The following is a 16,985-nucleotide window of genomic DNA, read 5'->3' on the forward strand; positions in this document are numbered from 1 at the left end:
TTCTCTGGCTAGCTAATGCCACCAGCTACCCGGACCACGCGCTGAGCGTTGTCGCCCGAAGATGGTCCTCGGGAGGATTTCGCCGCATTTATAGAGTGGAATCTGGTGAGAAATGGGTCCCCTCTCACGGTCGGCCCAATGGAGGATCTCGCCAGGTCCACTCTGGACCCAGAGCCCAGCCTACAATCTCCCCACGGTATGAGGCATAAGCCCGAGCCCACCGATGACGGAGAGCCAGAGAGCATCCCGTCAGACCAGGTGCGAGAGCCGGCGACACTGCCCACCACGAGGGAGCAAAATATGGAGCGCCAAATGGGTCAAAATGAGGGGGGTTCCAATTCACCTATGCCAGATCCTCTGTTAAGCCCAGGAAGGGCTCCTGATCTTCCGTTAAGCCCAGGAAGGGCTCCTGATCTTCCGTTAAGCCCAGGAAGGGCTCCTGATTCCCCGTTAAGCCCAGGATGGGCTCCTGTTCCCCCGTTAAGCCCAGGACGGGCTCCTGATCCTCCTGTAAGCCCAGGACGGGCTCCTGATCCTCCTGTAAGCCCAGGACGGGCTCCTGATCCTCCTGTAAGCCCAGGACGGGCTCCTGATCTTCCGTTAAGCCCAGGACGGGCTCCTGATCCTCCTGTAAGCCCAGGACGGGCTCCTGATCCTCCTGTAAGCCCAGGACGGGCTCCTGATCCTCCGTTAAGCCCAGGACGGGCTCCTGATCCTCCGTTAAGCCCAGGACGGGCTCCTGATCCTCCGTTAAGCCCAGGACGGGCTCCTGATCCTCCGTTAAGCCCAGGACGGGCTCCTGAACCCCCGTTAAGCCCAGGACGGGCTCCTGAACCCCCGTTAAGCCCAGGACGGGCTCCTGAACCCCCGTTAAGCCCAGGACGGGCTCCTGAACCCCCGTTAAGCCCAGGACGGGCTCCTGATCCTCCGTTAAGCCCAGGACGGGCTCCTGAACCCCCGTTAAGCCCAGGACGGGCTCCTGAACCCCCGTTAAGCCCAGGACGGGCTCCTGATCCTCCGTTAAGCCCAGGACGGGCTCCTGATCCTCCGTTAAGCCCAGGACGGGCTCCTGATCCTCCGTTAAGCCCAGGACGGGCTCCTGATCCTCCGTTAAGCCCAGGACGGGCTCCTGATCCTCCGTTAAGCCCAGGAAGGGCTCCAGCCCCAGAGCTTACTCCAATGCCTGCTCCTCCAAAATTCCCACCCTCCCACCCACTCCTGCCTCCTCCTCCGCTGTCGTCTGGCTGCCCCTCTGCTCGCCCTCAGCCTACCATCATTGTGGTGCGAGCTCAGCGGGACCGCCATCCTCCAGCGACGCCTTGGTCGGCGTCTCCCTCACCTCCGCCTCCAGCCTCTGAGGCCTGGACTCCGCCTCGGCCCGTTGACCCGTCGGCTCCACCATGGCTCCTAGCTCCTTCCTCTCCGCCGTGGCCCGGCAGTCCGCAAGCTCTGCCTGGCTCCCTCGTCCCTCCGGCTCCGCCTTGGTCTGGCGTCGTCCATCCTATGCCTCGGGACTCCACTCCTCCGGCTTCGCCTCATCCCTCCGTCCCTCCGGCTCCGTCAGGCTCCTTCATCCCCTCGGCTACACCTCAGTCCTCGGTCACTCTGGCCTCACCGCGGCCTTCCGGATCCACATCGCTGCGTCAGTCACCAGAGCCATCTGTTCCGCCTAGGACCTCCGGCTCCTCCCCGTCACCCTGGCTCTTCGGCTCTCCGCCTCGGGCTCCTCCTCCACTTGCTCCGTTGCCGTGGGTCGAGTCCCTGGAGTCAGTGACCATTCCTCCTCCATGGCTCCTTCCACCGTCGGCCCCACCTTGGGCCGTTATGGCTGTGGCCTGGGTCCTGCTGGGTACCTCCTGCTTCACATCCTTCCTGTCTCCTCCCTGGCTCCTCCCTCCGTCATCTCCTCCCTGGCTCCTTCCTCTGTGGTCCCTGTCTGCTGGCCCCCTCCTGGGAGGCTGTCCTCCACCGGAACCTCCTCCCAAGTTCCCACCCACGCCTCCCTTTGTTGTTTCTACGGTGCGAGGACGCACCTACCGGGAGGGGGGAGTACTGTCACACACCTGGACTTATTTTGTGTTTTTTCCCCTGTGACCCAGTTTCTGTCTTCCGTGTGTGGTTTTGATTAGTTCCCAGGTGTGTCTAGCCATTTCCCCATGTGTTCCATGTCCCTGTTAATTTAGTCATGCCATCCACCTGTGTTTCCCCAATTATCCCTTCTATAAAAGCCTTGTCCTTTCAGTTCTGTTTGGTCGGGTCTACTCGTCTAAATGTCAACTTGTCTACTTGTCACTTGTTACTTGCCACTTGCCTCTTGCCACCTGTTATTTACGACTTACCTTGTTTATGTTTTATTTAATAAATCCTTGTTTCGTTTTATCCCTCGACTCCTTGTTCCTTCCAGCAGCATAAGCCGTGACACAAACATGGTAATGCGACATCAACAAAATATTGTACAGTTAATCCTTTAATCACAAGAAGTTAATCTATACAATGGATTATTTTAGTTTTGATTTGTGTTATTTTGTGGGCCGGTGTTAGATAAGGTTAACAATTTATGAAAGTTGTAACAAATTGTTAAGTTAGCCCATGTCAATACCTCAACATCTCCAAAATCCCTCAAATCTTATACCTAAAATATGCATGAGCATTTCAGCACCACGGACAGCAACATTACACTTGCCTGTATGCACACTAGCGGTCAAAAGACTGAAATAATTATTATTTTATATAATTTTTTATTTTTTTTATGCTATCCAAGGCTGCATTTATTTCCTAAAAAAAAAAGCAAAATCATTGATAGAGTGAAATATTATTACAATTGTTATTACATTGTTTTCTTTTTTTAAAACATTTAAAAAAGTAATTTATTCCTGTGGGGGCATAGCAGCCATTATGCCAGTGTCACATGATCCTTCAGAAATCATTCTAAAATGCTGATTTGGTGCTCAAGAAACATTTCTTATTATTATCAATGCTGAAAACTGTTGTGCTTCTTAAAACTTTTGTAGAAAATGGAACACACTACCACAATACTAATAATAAAGAATAAAAATTGTATTCAACAAGGATGCATTCAGTTGTCCAAATGTGAAAGTAAAGACTTTTATAATGTTTTGAAGTGAAAAATATTCAGCAGCAGTAACTCTTTTCAACATTGAAAATAAAAACCATTATTAAAATAGAAAACAAATCTCACAACATTACTGTTTTATTGTATTTTGGACAAAATAATCCTGCCTTGGTGACCATAAGAGACTTCTTTCAAAAACATTTAAAAATCATTATCCCAAACTTTTGACTGCTTGTTTATCTATAATCCATTTCCTTTTTTCACATTCAACTTTGATGCCCATATGATATATGCAAAGATACTCTTTTCCTTTCTTGCCATTTCTAAATCACTCCAGCAAACATGCACTCAATCATACAACTTCAAATACATTCTCAAGAGAGATGAACTATTCCATACAGCCCGCGTAAACAGTCATGTATACACAGGCGGAGTATGCGTGCAGACGCGCACAGATTTGCCTGTACCGGTAATATTTCATATTGCTCTCTATTCCTGTCACTCCCTGGATGCTTAACTGTCTCACAGAATAATAATCACACTGACTGTTGTAATCCCTACTGTGCACAAAGGTTCCCCTGATATCCCCACTGTGCTGGGATGCATTGAGCTTTGCTGAGCTGAACCAACTCCTGCCACACACACATCTTAGTCCTCGTCCTGCCTGGATCACTGCTATCAACAATACGGGACAAGTAATCCTAATTTGTACCTCTAAAGAAAGCTAATCCATTGTACAAAAATAACTAATCTGTAAAGAGCAAACACAATTCTTAGGCGGGAAAATCCTGTTAGTGTCTGCTTGATTACCTTACCATTAGACTTTCCATGCAAAAGCACTCTAAGTTCAGTCATATGGCTAACCTCATCAACCGGGCTAATGTCTGCAGCACTGTTGATTTCAGCAACAAATTTAGTTAATATTTCATGCTGACAGGATCAGTTTTACGCCACGGGAGAACTAACGCTGAATGGGGCTATAGTCAGGGGTACACATAAGTTCTTCAGCCTGGTTCTCAAAAGAGCACCTGAAGATTTGGTTTGGTCATTACACTGCACATAGTGTGACCCATTAAACATAACTATGAATAAAAATAATAGTAATAATATTATTGCACTTTTTTAAATAACATAATAAACAAAATATTAAAGTGTGATATTATTATATTTTAAAATAAAAAGGGAGTTTTAAGTAAAAAAAAAAAAAATATATATATATATATATTTTTTTTTTTTTTGTAAACTTTTAAAAAAATGCTTATATTTACTTTTTTTAAATATTAATTGTCATCATTTTCAAACTTAAAATTAGCTAGCTTTTATTTTGGCGTTGCCGGAAAGTAAGTCTATGCGTCGCCGGGTTTTGCGCTACAGAGTGAAGAGCATCAGTGTATGAAATGTCACAGTTTTGCATTGTACTTTGAAAACGGCAGTGGATAGCCTAGATTCATGCTCTCAGTTTGAATAGAAATCTTATAAAGTGTAACAGTTTGTTACAATTGTAATTGTGCAATGTCGGTATGCAAATGAGTGGTCTGAACATATTTACACAGCGCATTGTTTATTTTGGTCTCGCATGTGCACCTGTGTACCACTTATGTGCACCCCTAGCTAGAGGGAATAATTCACATACCTGATAAGACTAAGCGTTGCTGTGTTTAAATATTAATGATCTTAATATTGAAAAATGCACTGATCAATGAATCTCTAGAGTGAGTAGGAAAAGTGAGTGAGAGGAAAGATGTGGGAAGTACATTTGAGCTGAGTGGCATTGCATTACATCAGAGAAGCGCACATCTCACATGACAACAAGTGCTGATTGATGCAGTAACATAGTTTGGAGTTTTTTCTTACAGATAGAACTAAATGAGAAGTAAGACAAGCTAAAAGCTCATTTACCAGGAAAACCAGCTAAACTTCAAAATATTTAAAATGAGAAACCACACCAGATATTATAGAAGTTTGTTTCTGCATGGGATAAAAAAATGTTAATTGTAACTTTTTATCTCACAGTTCAGAATTCCTTACAACTCTGAATTTATCTCTCACAATTCATACTTTTTACTCACAATTCTGAGAAAAATAGTAATTTAATTCTTTAAACAGTCTTTAATAAGGCTTTAAACTTTATATCTCACAATTCTGAGTTTATATCATGCAATTCTGACTCTTCTTATAATTATGAGAGAAAAAAAATCTGAATTGTGACATAAAAAATCAAAATTACTTATTTATTTATTTTATTCTGTGGCAGAAACAGGCTTCCATAACATGTGGTTTGATTTTATAAGTTGCAAGAGTATGATTTATTTATTTTTTTTAGATTGCAAGGGTTATATGACTTTCACTGCTATGAGATCCAACGGACGTGTTTGGGGGTAATCTAGGACTAGCACACCTTGTTCAAACACTCAACTTTAAAGCAAAGAGCACAAGTGCCAGACATCAAACCTCCACTGCATGCTCTAAATTGAAACAATGCCAGAGCAAATCAAAGCCAGGATATCTGAAATCAGATGAAGCCTTTATAAAGAATACAATATGAGAATAGTCACATCAAAATCTAAGTATGTCAGTTATGATCCACACTGTGACAAATGTCTGACACACAGTATCATGCTACCTAGATGAGGACAGATACTGAGCAATTTCATCATGTCAGTGTCCATTAACTTTACAATTGTATAAACACAGGTCCAGGTAATTGATGAACACTTATGTCACAGTCAAGCTGTGTCTTTAGCATTATGTGTCCATCCCCTTGTGGGACTCTAATCTGACAACATTCTCCTTTCAGTGCCCAGGTGAGAGGGTTAACCCATCTGCATATTCATGACTGTGAAATGGACACGGTCGCCATGGAGACAACCAGGTCTTATATGCTGATGTGGACATGGACCACTGAGGACTTTTGATACATTTCTGACAGGTATAATCAAATCAGCATGGGTTCTACATTAAAAATAAAGTCATATATAGATAAACAAATGCACCACAATCAGCACAGACAACATATTGTATCATCTAATGCTTGAAATCAAACTTTTAACTATATTGAACACAAAACAACTGTGTTCACTATCTAATGACCCATAAATACTTTAATGATGAGAAAACACCACATCCTCCATTATATAGCACTGATAGGATTTTAATATTAAAAACACTTTCCTTACTAGACCTTCCTAGACACTAAAAGAGATTGAGCAAAGCTCTATAACTCAGAAGGAGATGTAACTAAGCTATGAGGTTCCATGGACAGCTCTTTCTGGAACCGGCTGATGGTCTACTACTTATAAATGGTTAAATAAATAATTAAAGATATAAACAGACATACCATGTTGACCTCAGACACCATATCTATGCTTGCCACATCGATGCTCATGCCAACTGCCACCGGTGCACCTTAAATGAGAAGAAAAACTTAATCCTCAAGTTCACTCAAACGATTTATTTATTTTATATCAATCTTAAAAACAATCTTGAAATATTTATGTAACCTTAAAAGTAAGAAATATTGACGTGAGCATCATCATACCTCCAAAGTCCGGTCGAAGACGAATATCATAGCCTTTCAAAAGCTTGTCCACCGTCTCTTTGACAAAAGACATGTTTCCTGGTTCATTGGCGCTGAAAAGAAATAATAAAGAAGGTTATTTCCATCATATTAGAGCCCAGGAGGTCTATGCTCTCGCGCCATGGTCTCCACCAGCTCTTCTTACCTTTGAGCACAGCACATCACTGCCACAATTACCGGTAATGAAAGAACACCAAACAGCCTTCGTTTCTGTATGCCAAACATTCCTTATACTTTCAGGCAAGGAATCGAGCGACAAAACGGACGTTGTAAGCTTTCCTTGCGTAGCTATGTAACGTTATTCCATTAGTGGGTCTTTCCTAAAGATCTCCAATTAATGTCAAACACGCGTAAATAAATCGCTGCGATCCGAGATTTCGCACTCTTGCGGAGACTGCTTTGCTTGATTAGGTGCTCGGTAAATACAATGCATTTTGCCCATGAAACTACCGGAGCATGCAGAAGGGGAGTCGGTGTTTGGGGCTCAGCCAAATCTCCATTCTTCGGTTTTGACGCTCGTAGCTGTTCTGTCCCGACTCTACACCCTCTGCTGAAGTCTCAGTCTTATGTTTCAGCAAAGGGTGGTTTGACGAGTCAATTAACTTATTTTTCAAAAATACCGCAAAAAATAAAATTATTATTAGATGGGAGAACGTGAGAGTTGGAAACTGAAACTGAAAGTTCCGCTATTGATTCGACAACTGATGACCGAGTCGACCAGAGTGTGATGAAATTGGTATGTGAGCAGGAGGACTTCAGTAGAAGTATAGTGGTCACGTGACATTCCACAAGCTTCGGTGCGCACGCCGTTTTGTTGGTAGCCTATGTAAATCGGAGTTTATCGAAAAGGTATTCTTTCTAAGTGTCGGTTCAAACAAAAACTACATAACGGTAAACACATGTTGTTTCGTTGGGCTCATTGTCTACTAGATAAAAGCGCACATTCAACGCAAGTAAAAGTTGACGAGAACAACTGGGAGGGGTTTTGTTTCCCCTCGGTGTATCTCTTGGGTCATGGAGAGCAATAAAACGGTAAGTTTTTCAGGCGATTTATTCATAAACAGCTTCTGTATTGTGCCATTATTGCTGGTGAGTGTACATTTGAAATAGAAATCAGGAGAAAACAGCTTACAACAAATACAATACTGACTGAGTCACTAACGTTACTTCTTGTGGTGCAAATTCATCATTTGCTGTTCAGGTAGACATTAGGTTTGGTGCTTCCTTGCCGGGTGACTTGAACACAGAAAGTCAGAACCATAAAAGTATTGATTCGTTTAATTAGTATTTTTCAAATATGATTTCAGTAATCATAGAAGTTTGACTACAGCAGGAGAGCGAGAGAAACAAGAAAATCATGGAAGTAGAAAACCACTGTTATCACATTCTTATGATTGTCGTCACAAATATAGCTTTGTTTAAATGTTAAAATGCATTTGAGGTGTACGATCAATCAATACATCAGTCAATCAATGTTAAGTTGCTACTCAGCTCATTCCTCCAATTCGAGTTATGTTATGGACGCTGGTAATCTCTCTTTCTCTCTGAAAAGCATTTTAGCTGCACATACAGTATCTGCTGCAACAAGGTATGGTGGTATCAAATGACAGTACTTTGGAATTTTATTAGAACACTGCATTCATCAGGACATCTCCTGTACTGTACCTCTGCATGCACGCACACAGGCATACTAACAGTGATAAACAGAACATCATGTGACAGAGAGAAAGAATGATAATGCTGCTTTATTGACACATTCTTTGATAATATGATATAGTGTATTACTTGTTCTCAGTACCACCCCCCCCCCCCCCATCAGTGGATATTAAGGCTCCTCCATTTAGGCTCTAGACAATTTTATTATGCATAATCAGATTTTCAGTGAGGCTTGACAGTCTGCTGGAGGTTAAGCACAAGTGTAATGGCTTCTACCAAGCTTTAAAAACTCATTAAACTAATCCTGTTAATTTGACCTGTGTACAAAAAATAGGTTTGCATTGTTCTGACTGAATGGAAAGGTTGTTTACGAGAGCTGTTGGTGGATTTGACACAGTCAGTGGTTGAAGTTAGTGGCCTTCTTATATCCCTCATGCTGCATTAAGATTGTAGTGTGCGGACTGATGCTGCCCTAATGCTTCTAGAAGCAAATGCCGGATGCAGGAGGATGTGGCTGTGCTTCCTGGTACTGTTTCAGAAGCTTTATTCCAGAGAGGCGAGGGTTGAGACTCCACTTAAATGTTATTGGATGCCTGGTCTTCTTGTGTTCTCATGTACATAGCCTACTATTCTGTAAGTGTAGCAATATTTAGTTTTTGATCCACTGCCTGAAAAATCGTTAGGACTATATTAGTCTAAAATGATAGATACAGTATATCTAGGATCAGGGGATTTCAACCTGAAAGCCCCCAGCACTGCATGTTTCCCTTAGTAGACAGACACCCAATTCAAGTCTTGCAGTCTCTATTAATGAGCTAATGAGTTGAATGAGGTGTGTTAGATGAAGGCGTTGTTTGTTGCTGAAACAAAATGTGCAGGGGGAAGCCTTTGGGAAAGGTTTAAAAAAAAAAACTGACCCCCCCCTCCTCATTTTTTTTTAATTGTTAGCAAATATTCTTTAATATATTTTAGGACAGTTGGTCCTGTCTGTACCAGGTTAGGATTCATTGAATGCCTTTAAAATTACAATCCAGTTTCTGAGTTTGAACTGAATTTGTATTGAAATAGCGAACACAATGCAGAACTGCAATTTTAATTTTGACTGAAATAGAATTGAGTCAAATCATGTCACTATTTATCACTAGTCATTATTTATAAAGTAGGGCTGCACTATTAATGCAAATTAAATCGCAGAGGCGATAAATTGCGATTAGCAGAAGCTGCGATTGTCCTGTGTATTTTTCAGTGAAGCACGGTTCTGTGATCACTAGTAAATCTCCATCCGAAGGCCAGAGGGCGCTCTTGCACTGAAACTCCAAATATGCCTCGCAGAAGAAACCCAGGAAATCCTTATAGCGGTTGCTGATTAAAAAGAAGATTTAACTGCTTTCATTAATTCAATGTGACTAATAAACACACGACTGCGACAATATATATATATAAGTTTTTCTTGTTATAATTTTATTATAATAAAGTATATAATAATGCAACGCTAATTGACATAGCATTCATCATTGCTTACAATACTATGAAATGATGTTATGAAGTGAGTTTGGAGTAAAAACATGTTATGAAATATGGTACTTTTTCTAGTGCTTTCAGATGGAGCAGCATTTACCATACGGAGCTATGGTTCACTGACAAGCTACGCAAACAGCTTTCATAATTGCAGAACGATTACTTCTATTTTATAATCGCCCGACTAAATCGTCTACGATTATAAATGCGATTTTGTGTAGCTTGTCAGTGAACTACGGCTCTGTGTTGTAAATGCTGCTCCATATGAAAGTACGTGCTGGAGATTTACTACTAATCATAGAACCGGCTTTGCTGACAAGATGTGCATTATATACGCATGCGAATAATTGTGCAGCCCTGTCATATAGTGCTTTATACAACAGAGACTGTTTCCGTAACAAAGAAGTAAGAGTAAATTAAAATAAAATTAATTCAAATTCAGTTAAATTCATATAAAAGTAATGCTTAAAAGAAGAGCAAAGTTTTTGAAATCCTTCTTTCGTGAATGGTGGAGGAGACCGATGTGGAAGAGAAGAATTGAAAAAGCTGTTATTTATGTTTTTCTTTGTGCACAAAAAGTGGTAGTTCCATTGCTGTCTATGCAGGGTCAGAAAGCTCTCGGATTTCATAAAAAATATCTTAGTTTGTGTTCTGAAGATGAATGAAATCTTACAGGTTTGGAATGACATGAGTGTGAACAATTAATGACATCATTTTCATTTTGTGTGAACTATCGCTTTAAAAAAACGTTTAAGTTTGAAGATAGATTATAAGATATTCAGTATCATTGCAGAAAAGTTGGGAATTTCTTTGTAGCCATAAATATAGGGAATGATTTCTTAGCATCTTGCAGTATAAACGTTTATGAAGAGCAGCTATAAGGAGAGAGATGGAAAGTGAGGGTAGCTCTGAACAGCACTTATCCACACACACCCACATCCCATCATCCAAACAAAGCACTCCACTCACACATCATCTGCAAATGCAAAGGCTCCTCAATGTGTGGGTTGAGCAAATGGCAACAAAGTCATGGTCACACACCAAGCCAAATGCTGTTAAAGCCTTTAAAGTATCACTAGTCAAACAGGCTGTGGGAGGATTGGAACCTTTTGATCCCTGTCTCTGCCTTTATAATGCCCAGGGTCCCCTGACCCCTTTAATTGTAAGTTATAGGGCCGTGTCCACAAGTTCACAAGACACTTTGCTTTATTTCGCCCTCTGGACTATCGAAGCTGTTTTCGGATCTACTGTAGGGGTGAGGTAGTATCACTAAAGGGGGGAATGAAAACATGGTTGTACTGGCCTCCATTGAAAGGTTTTTCCTTACATTCTTGTAAAATCGCAGATGAAGGAGACCTCTTTTCTCCGCATGCCCCCACCACCCCCTCCTGATTAAATGGACACAGATAAATAGATCCTCTGGATGGAGTGAATAGTGCACTCTGCTGAATAAATAATGTATGTACGTGACTGACATTGCGGGTCTGATTTGTTTTAGACTGAGACAGAACTCTGCAAATTCACTCATAATACCTGAAGAATTCGGATAGATGCATCCTGTGGTGTTAAAGGAATAGTTTACCCAAAAATGAAAATTTGCTGAAAGTTTTAGGCCATTTAGGATATACATGGGTTTGTTTATTCACCCCAACAGATCTGGAGAAATGTAGCATTAGATCACTTGCTCACCATTGGATCCTATGTGATGATGAATGGGTGCCATCAGAATGAGAGTTCATACAGCTAATAAAAACATCACAGTAATCCACAACATGACTCCAATAAATTAACAGATTGTGAAGTGAAAAGCTGCGTGTTTGTTACAAACAAATCCATCATTAAGCATTTTTAACTTTATAATCTTCCTTTAAAATACCAATCCATAATCCATAATAATGCTTCCTTCAGTGAAAAAGCCCATCCTGTTTTTCTCTCACAACAAAATCCAACAACATTTATTTAGAACTGTTTAGGACTATTTTCGCTTGTAAATGGTGCTTGATCTGTGCATATTTCTCTCCTGATTCAGACCAGATGACTTATTAAAATTGTACTTTAGCTGGAATCAATGCAGAGTATCCACTGGTGAGCAAGTGATGTAAGGCTAAATTTCTTCAGATCTGTTCCTAAGAAATAATCGCATGTACATCCTGAGGGTAGGTCAGCTGATTTAAATTTTAGGGTGAAATATTTCAGCGTGCAGCAAACAATAGTGAGTGTAAAATGCTATGAAATGTACTTTTATCATACACAATGAGTAACTTACCTTGTGTCATAGATTGCAAATAGCTTTTTATTCCCATCCACAGCATTCCTGCAAAACAGAAGGAGGTGATGTTACTATTCCCATCATTCTGTTACTAATTTTAGAATTAACACATTCTGTAAACAATTGTGATGTTTCTTATTGTGTCTAGTAAAAAATTATTCCAAAAGCATCACTTTTATGTCTGAAGTTCAAATTTTGTTTTGTTAATCTTTGTTATTAAAGATATGTTAAATATGCGTACATAAAACACACATAACTAGATCAGAATTATCAGATGCTTGCAGGACACAGGTGGACTGTAGAAGTAACAGCTGTTTCTCGTTTGAATATCTCTGAAAGTGCACATCAATGGAGTCAGTCAGAAGTCAGAAGTCAGACAAAAGCGCTTGAAAAAAGAATCAATCCCCAAAATACATGACTACAATATCATATTATGCCTACACAACAAAACTGTTTGCACAATCTTCATGAACTCACAAAAAATTCCGTCCTGACGGATGTTTTTCTCAATAGCACTGTGACCGTTAAAGCCAACCCAAAGCAAATGTTTAATTTACTCGCTTGAATCATATACATTCCTAGTTCTCTTGCTGTAAATTAGTGTAACATCTTCAATATGCATTACTTCATTACAAAATACCCATAGTGAGTGTATTTTACTGGAATTCTTGTTTTATATTTGAAGTTATAATATTTATACTTTTGCATTAGGATTTTGCATAACCCCTAGAATAGTGCAATGCCACAATTTTTCATACATTTTTAAAGACATTTCCCATACGTCCTGTCAGCCCAAATCAGCATTAAGTGTGTCATTTATAAAATAAACTAATTCAATAGTTCTATGGATAACTTTATGGATAACATGAAATTGGAGCAGGAAGAGCTTTTTAAGGTTTTCATTTATCGACTGATGCACTGCAGTGATAGCATCAGAAAAAATGGGTTTAGAGTTCCCTCTGATGGCTGTCCTCATTACTACTCGTGTCTATTCACTGTTTTTTTTTTATAAAACAATAATCAACTCTACTACTATCGTAAACCATTTATTGTATGTAGTCCTGCCAAATCAATATTGTATCTTAGATTGATACCTTGATTAATTTATTTAACTAGGCTTCGTACATATTTTAATTTAATCCCAGGACGATTGTTTAATTTACAACTCGTTTTAATTGAGTAAAACTGATACTTTTAAACAATAAATATCCCCAGTGGAGATGTAATACTCCGCATGTAGAGGAAGCCAGCCTTGAGCCTTCATTAAACAGACTGGCGCGAGTCGGGGGGAGGAGGGAGGGGGGCTAAGGGTAAACGCTCGTGCGCAAAATGCCTAGTAAGCATAATTGTTGGGGAAATCCACTCATTTTCTAGCGTCCACGCTTGCAACGCAGTCCGGCGCCGCGGTAATCGCGCTTTTCTCTGAATAAGCTCAAACAAGATAAGTTTCAAACCCCAAACGGCCGCTCAAATATCCCTCGGGGGGTAATTATGCAGCTCGCGCAGAAGTGACGTCCTATTACTTTAGTCCCAAACACGAACAAATGCCACTAGAGTGATAGTCGGGCTAGAGTGGGGAGAGCAACGGACGTCCAAACCGGCGACCCGGTAAGCGGAAAATCTTGTTAAACTCTGTAACGCTTGAACGGTTGCGCAGATAAGCGTTGAGATGTCGTGCACTAGGCTACCACTGAGGGAAGAAGGGGGAAAGTAATGGTCTGTAAAGGGAATGTGTTGACTACAGGGGGAATAGGGGAAGAGAGAAAAGGACTGTTTTAAGGGCTGTTGTGCTGTCTGGTTACTGTCCTTCCATTGGATTTAGGAGTGATGAAGAGGTCTGTGGGATGCGGGGGAAAGGAAGGGATGCTCTGCAGCGGTGGTTCAGTCACTCAATCTGAGAAGAGGACGCAACAATGAGCCTGAATGGTTAAGACTGGATATTATCTGAAGAATAACGCATCACACTGCTGTAAGCTGAACGTCGCGGGATTTTGCTCACTGCTTCAAAAGAAATTCATTGCAGTTGTTCATCGTGGATCCACTGCACCATTCAGGTATTTAAAGTAAGATACGAGGCTTTTACTGTAAACTCTGCTCAATTCTGCTTTGTAGGGCTCACTGTAAATGTTAGACAAGTTTATACGCCAGAGGCTGTTAAAACTATGAATTATAGCTGCTGCAAACTCAGCGCTCCTAAAGATTTTTTTTACAAACGATGGTGTTGAAAGAAATGTGAACTAGCATTCATGGAATATGCACAAAAATATAAAACGGATTCTTGACATTGGAATTGCGTAAAAATAAATAAATAATTTAAATAATAGACTGAATTAGAATCTAAAATGAGAAAATACATTACATTATGCATAAAACAAAATAAAAACGAGTGGTAATTGCATGAATAATAATGATAAAGTATTTGGTTAAATACTCTGATGATCTTTGTTGTTTTAAGTTTACTGAACATCCCATTTAATGGATTTTTATACACCTCAAACTCTCTTTTTTCCCCCTCTTAATATTCTTTTTAAATTACAGTGTGCATAATAGATTTTCATGGAGAATGGTCAGATTATTATAATGCTGGAATGAACTCCTTATCCTGGACTTTTGCAGGTATGGGATATGGACCAAATTGCAGCGCCAAAATGAGAAGTCTTTGGGTTGGTGTTTTGTTCACGACTTTCACCTGCCGTCTGAGGTAGATTACATCTTTAACTTAACCTTCTATTTTATTCCGACTTCATATTTTTTATTGCAGGAGTTATTTAATGTAAGATAGGATATGTTTATAATGGATTCATATTGATTCAGACTTTCAGACCATTGTACTGTATCACTGTGGTCATGTTTGAAGGGTGGATGGGGGCTAAATACTTGTAGTTATTATTTATCTTTGTGGTCTTGTGCATCAGCCTTTCCCAGTCTACTACAGGGATTCCTAAAGAGTCAGAGCTCAATGATAACATCACAGTATTCACACGAATCCTGGATGGATTGCTGGATGGCTACGATAACAGACTGCGACCTGGGCTTGGAGGTAAACTGCCTTTCCATCTTTAAACCATAATCTATTGCAAAGTTGTGCTTTAGTGAGAGGCGTTTTTTTCTTTGTATATTAGTGCCATTTATGTCTGGCATTGACCTCTAGTAGTTATTCTGAAAAGATGTTTTCAGATAAAGGCAAATGGTTTTTAAAAAACATAGAGAAAGCCTTCATCCTTTCTAATGAAAGACTTTCATTAAAAAAAAGAGGAGAGAAAGAGATGCTGCTTCTATTCAATTCACTAACTGGGAAAAAAAGAAGTACGAAGAAAAGAAAAAAAGTCTTGTTTTTATCCAGCTGTTTACGCTGAGCAGAAGTGATCACTGAAATTGGCTGGTCCTCTGTGAAAATCAAACAGCCACTATTTCCCGGCACTCTCAATTACAGTGTTCTTGCTAGAGACAGAGGTAGAGAGAGAGAGACGATATCAATGTGCCTGCTGACCTTGAGAAAGCTATCGTTCTTTTCCAGAGAAGCAGAATAAACGCAGGCTGCTCTGTTTCCACGTTAGTGAGTTTAGGGGAGCACATCTCATAGCTGTAGTGGCAGCAGTGTGATGTCAATTGACGAATGATGGCATTGGACTTGATTTAGTGCTTTGAGAAGGAAAGTGCAAAGTGGCCAAATCGAAGCATACTTTAATGGAAATTCTGTATATTTTATATTATATTTACACATATATTTACTGTGTTTTTTTATGGTTTTAAGTTTAGTACCGTTAACTATAATATCTATCTATCTATCTATCTATCTATCTATCTATCTATCTATCTATCTATCTATCTATCTATCTATGCAATGACCAAAATTGAAGTCGATCTAATAAATCACATTTGTTTGTGATTTTACAGAGAAAGTGACAGAAATTAAGACCAACATCTTTGTGACCAGCTTTGGACCAGTGTCAGACACTGAGATGTTAAGTATTTAAACCATATCCTTTCTTCATGAAGAAATTTCAATTTTCCAGAAAACCATTCATTAACCTCTACAGCAGGAAATTCCCACCTGAGAACTCTCTTCATCAAGACCCCCTACATTAAATCATGCCTCCATCTTTAACATTACTTCACCTCTGCAACTTTTCCTGAAATTCTGCATGCAATATCTTAGGTAGGTTACAGTATGATCTGATGAATGATACAATTGTTCCTTTTTATATTGAGTCTTGTGAGACATTTGATTCTGCCTCAGGCAAGGTTGGTGCTGTTATTTGATGGGCTACTGGAGAAAAAGTTTATGGGGAGGCCTCAGTGGGCCCCTCCTTCTCATCATCACAGAGGAGCGGGGTCCCTCAAAATGACCCTGCCTTCAGGTACACACTAATGACACTAACATTCTCATTTCAACAGGAATACACCATTGATGTGTTTTTCCGACAAAGCTGGAAGGATGAGCGTCTGTGTTTCAAGGGGCCCATGGAAATGCTACCTCTGAATAACCTGCTGGCCAGCAACATCTGGACACCAGACACCTTTTTCCTTAATGGCAAAAAATCCATTGCTCACAACATGACAACGCCCAACAAGCTTCTGAGACTGAAGGATGATGGGACATTGCTGTACACCATGAGGTACGAGTTAAAGCTATAACACCATGTAATTACCCAGTACGTGAACTGCTCTGTGCATGAATGGATTTGAGTAGTTATGGGTAGTACAGTCATACATTTGACCTTCATCTCATTTATGCCCTCCTCACCCCTGTTTTGCACTGTTGAACGCTCTGCCATGTGACAGATGTGTTAAGCACACATGAACTCGGCTCCTGCTGAACTCAGCATCTCATGTTCCACATCGTACAATCTCTGTGGGAATGTTCAGCTTGTCCCTGCTCATAGGCGGAG

The 16,985-nt window shown here is 40.6% G+C and overlaps 2 protein-coding genes across 6 annotated transcripts in view; one reads left to right on the forward strand and one right to left on the reverse strand.

Annotated features, from left to right (window-relative positions):
- The window catches only part of LOC132151770 (gamma-aminobutyric acid receptor subunit beta-3-like), a 76,791-nt gene that overhangs the window by 42,121 nt on the left and 17,685 nt on the right, over positions 1 to 16,985 (reverse strand). For 2 of the 3 annotated variants that reach the window (XM_059560126.1, XM_059560125.1), the window contains exons 2-4: positions 12,091 to 12,138; positions 6,612 to 6,703; positions 6,411 to 6,478 (exon numbers count right to left, since the gene is read on the reverse strand). In XM_059560126.1, the coding sequence (XP_059416109.1) occupies positions 6,411 to 6,478; positions 6,612 to 6,703; positions 12,091 to 12,138 (208 nt within the window). Of the gene's footprint in view, positions 1 to 6,410; positions 6,479 to 6,611; positions 6,704 to 6,795; positions 7,656 to 12,090; positions 12,139 to 16,985 lie in introns of those variants that run through there. The other variant, XM_059560127.1, reaches the window with a different exon arrangement.
- The window catches only part of LOC132151771 (gamma-aminobutyric acid receptor subunit alpha-5-like), a 29,929-nt gene continuing 26,378 nt past the window's right edge, over positions 13,435 to 16,985 (forward strand). The window contains exons 1-6 of one of the 3 annotated variants that reach the window (XM_059560130.1): positions 13,435 to 13,701; positions 13,916 to 14,156; positions 14,710 to 14,794; positions 15,009 to 15,133; positions 15,991 to 16,057; positions 16,491 to 16,712. In XM_059560130.1, the coding sequence (XP_059416113.1) occupies positions 14,712 to 14,794; positions 15,009 to 15,133; positions 15,991 to 16,057; positions 16,491 to 16,712 (497 nt within the window). In that variant the 5' untranslated portion in view covers positions 13,435 to 13,701; positions 13,916 to 14,156; positions 14,710 to 14,711. Of the gene's footprint in view, positions 13,702 to 13,915; positions 14,157 to 14,687; positions 14,795 to 15,008; positions 15,134 to 15,990; positions 16,058 to 16,490; positions 16,713 to 16,985 lie in introns of those variants that run through there. The other 2 variants (XM_059560129.1, XM_059560128.1) reach the window with 2 other exon arrangements.

The sequence above is a fragment of the Carassius carassius genome, chromosome 10 (assembly GCF_963082965.1).
Source record: "Carassius carassius chromosome 10, fCarCar2.1, whole genome shotgun sequence".
In the NCBI taxonomy this organism is placed as follows: domain Eukaryota; kingdom Metazoa; phylum Chordata; class Actinopteri; order Cypriniformes; family Cyprinidae; genus Carassius; species Carassius carassius.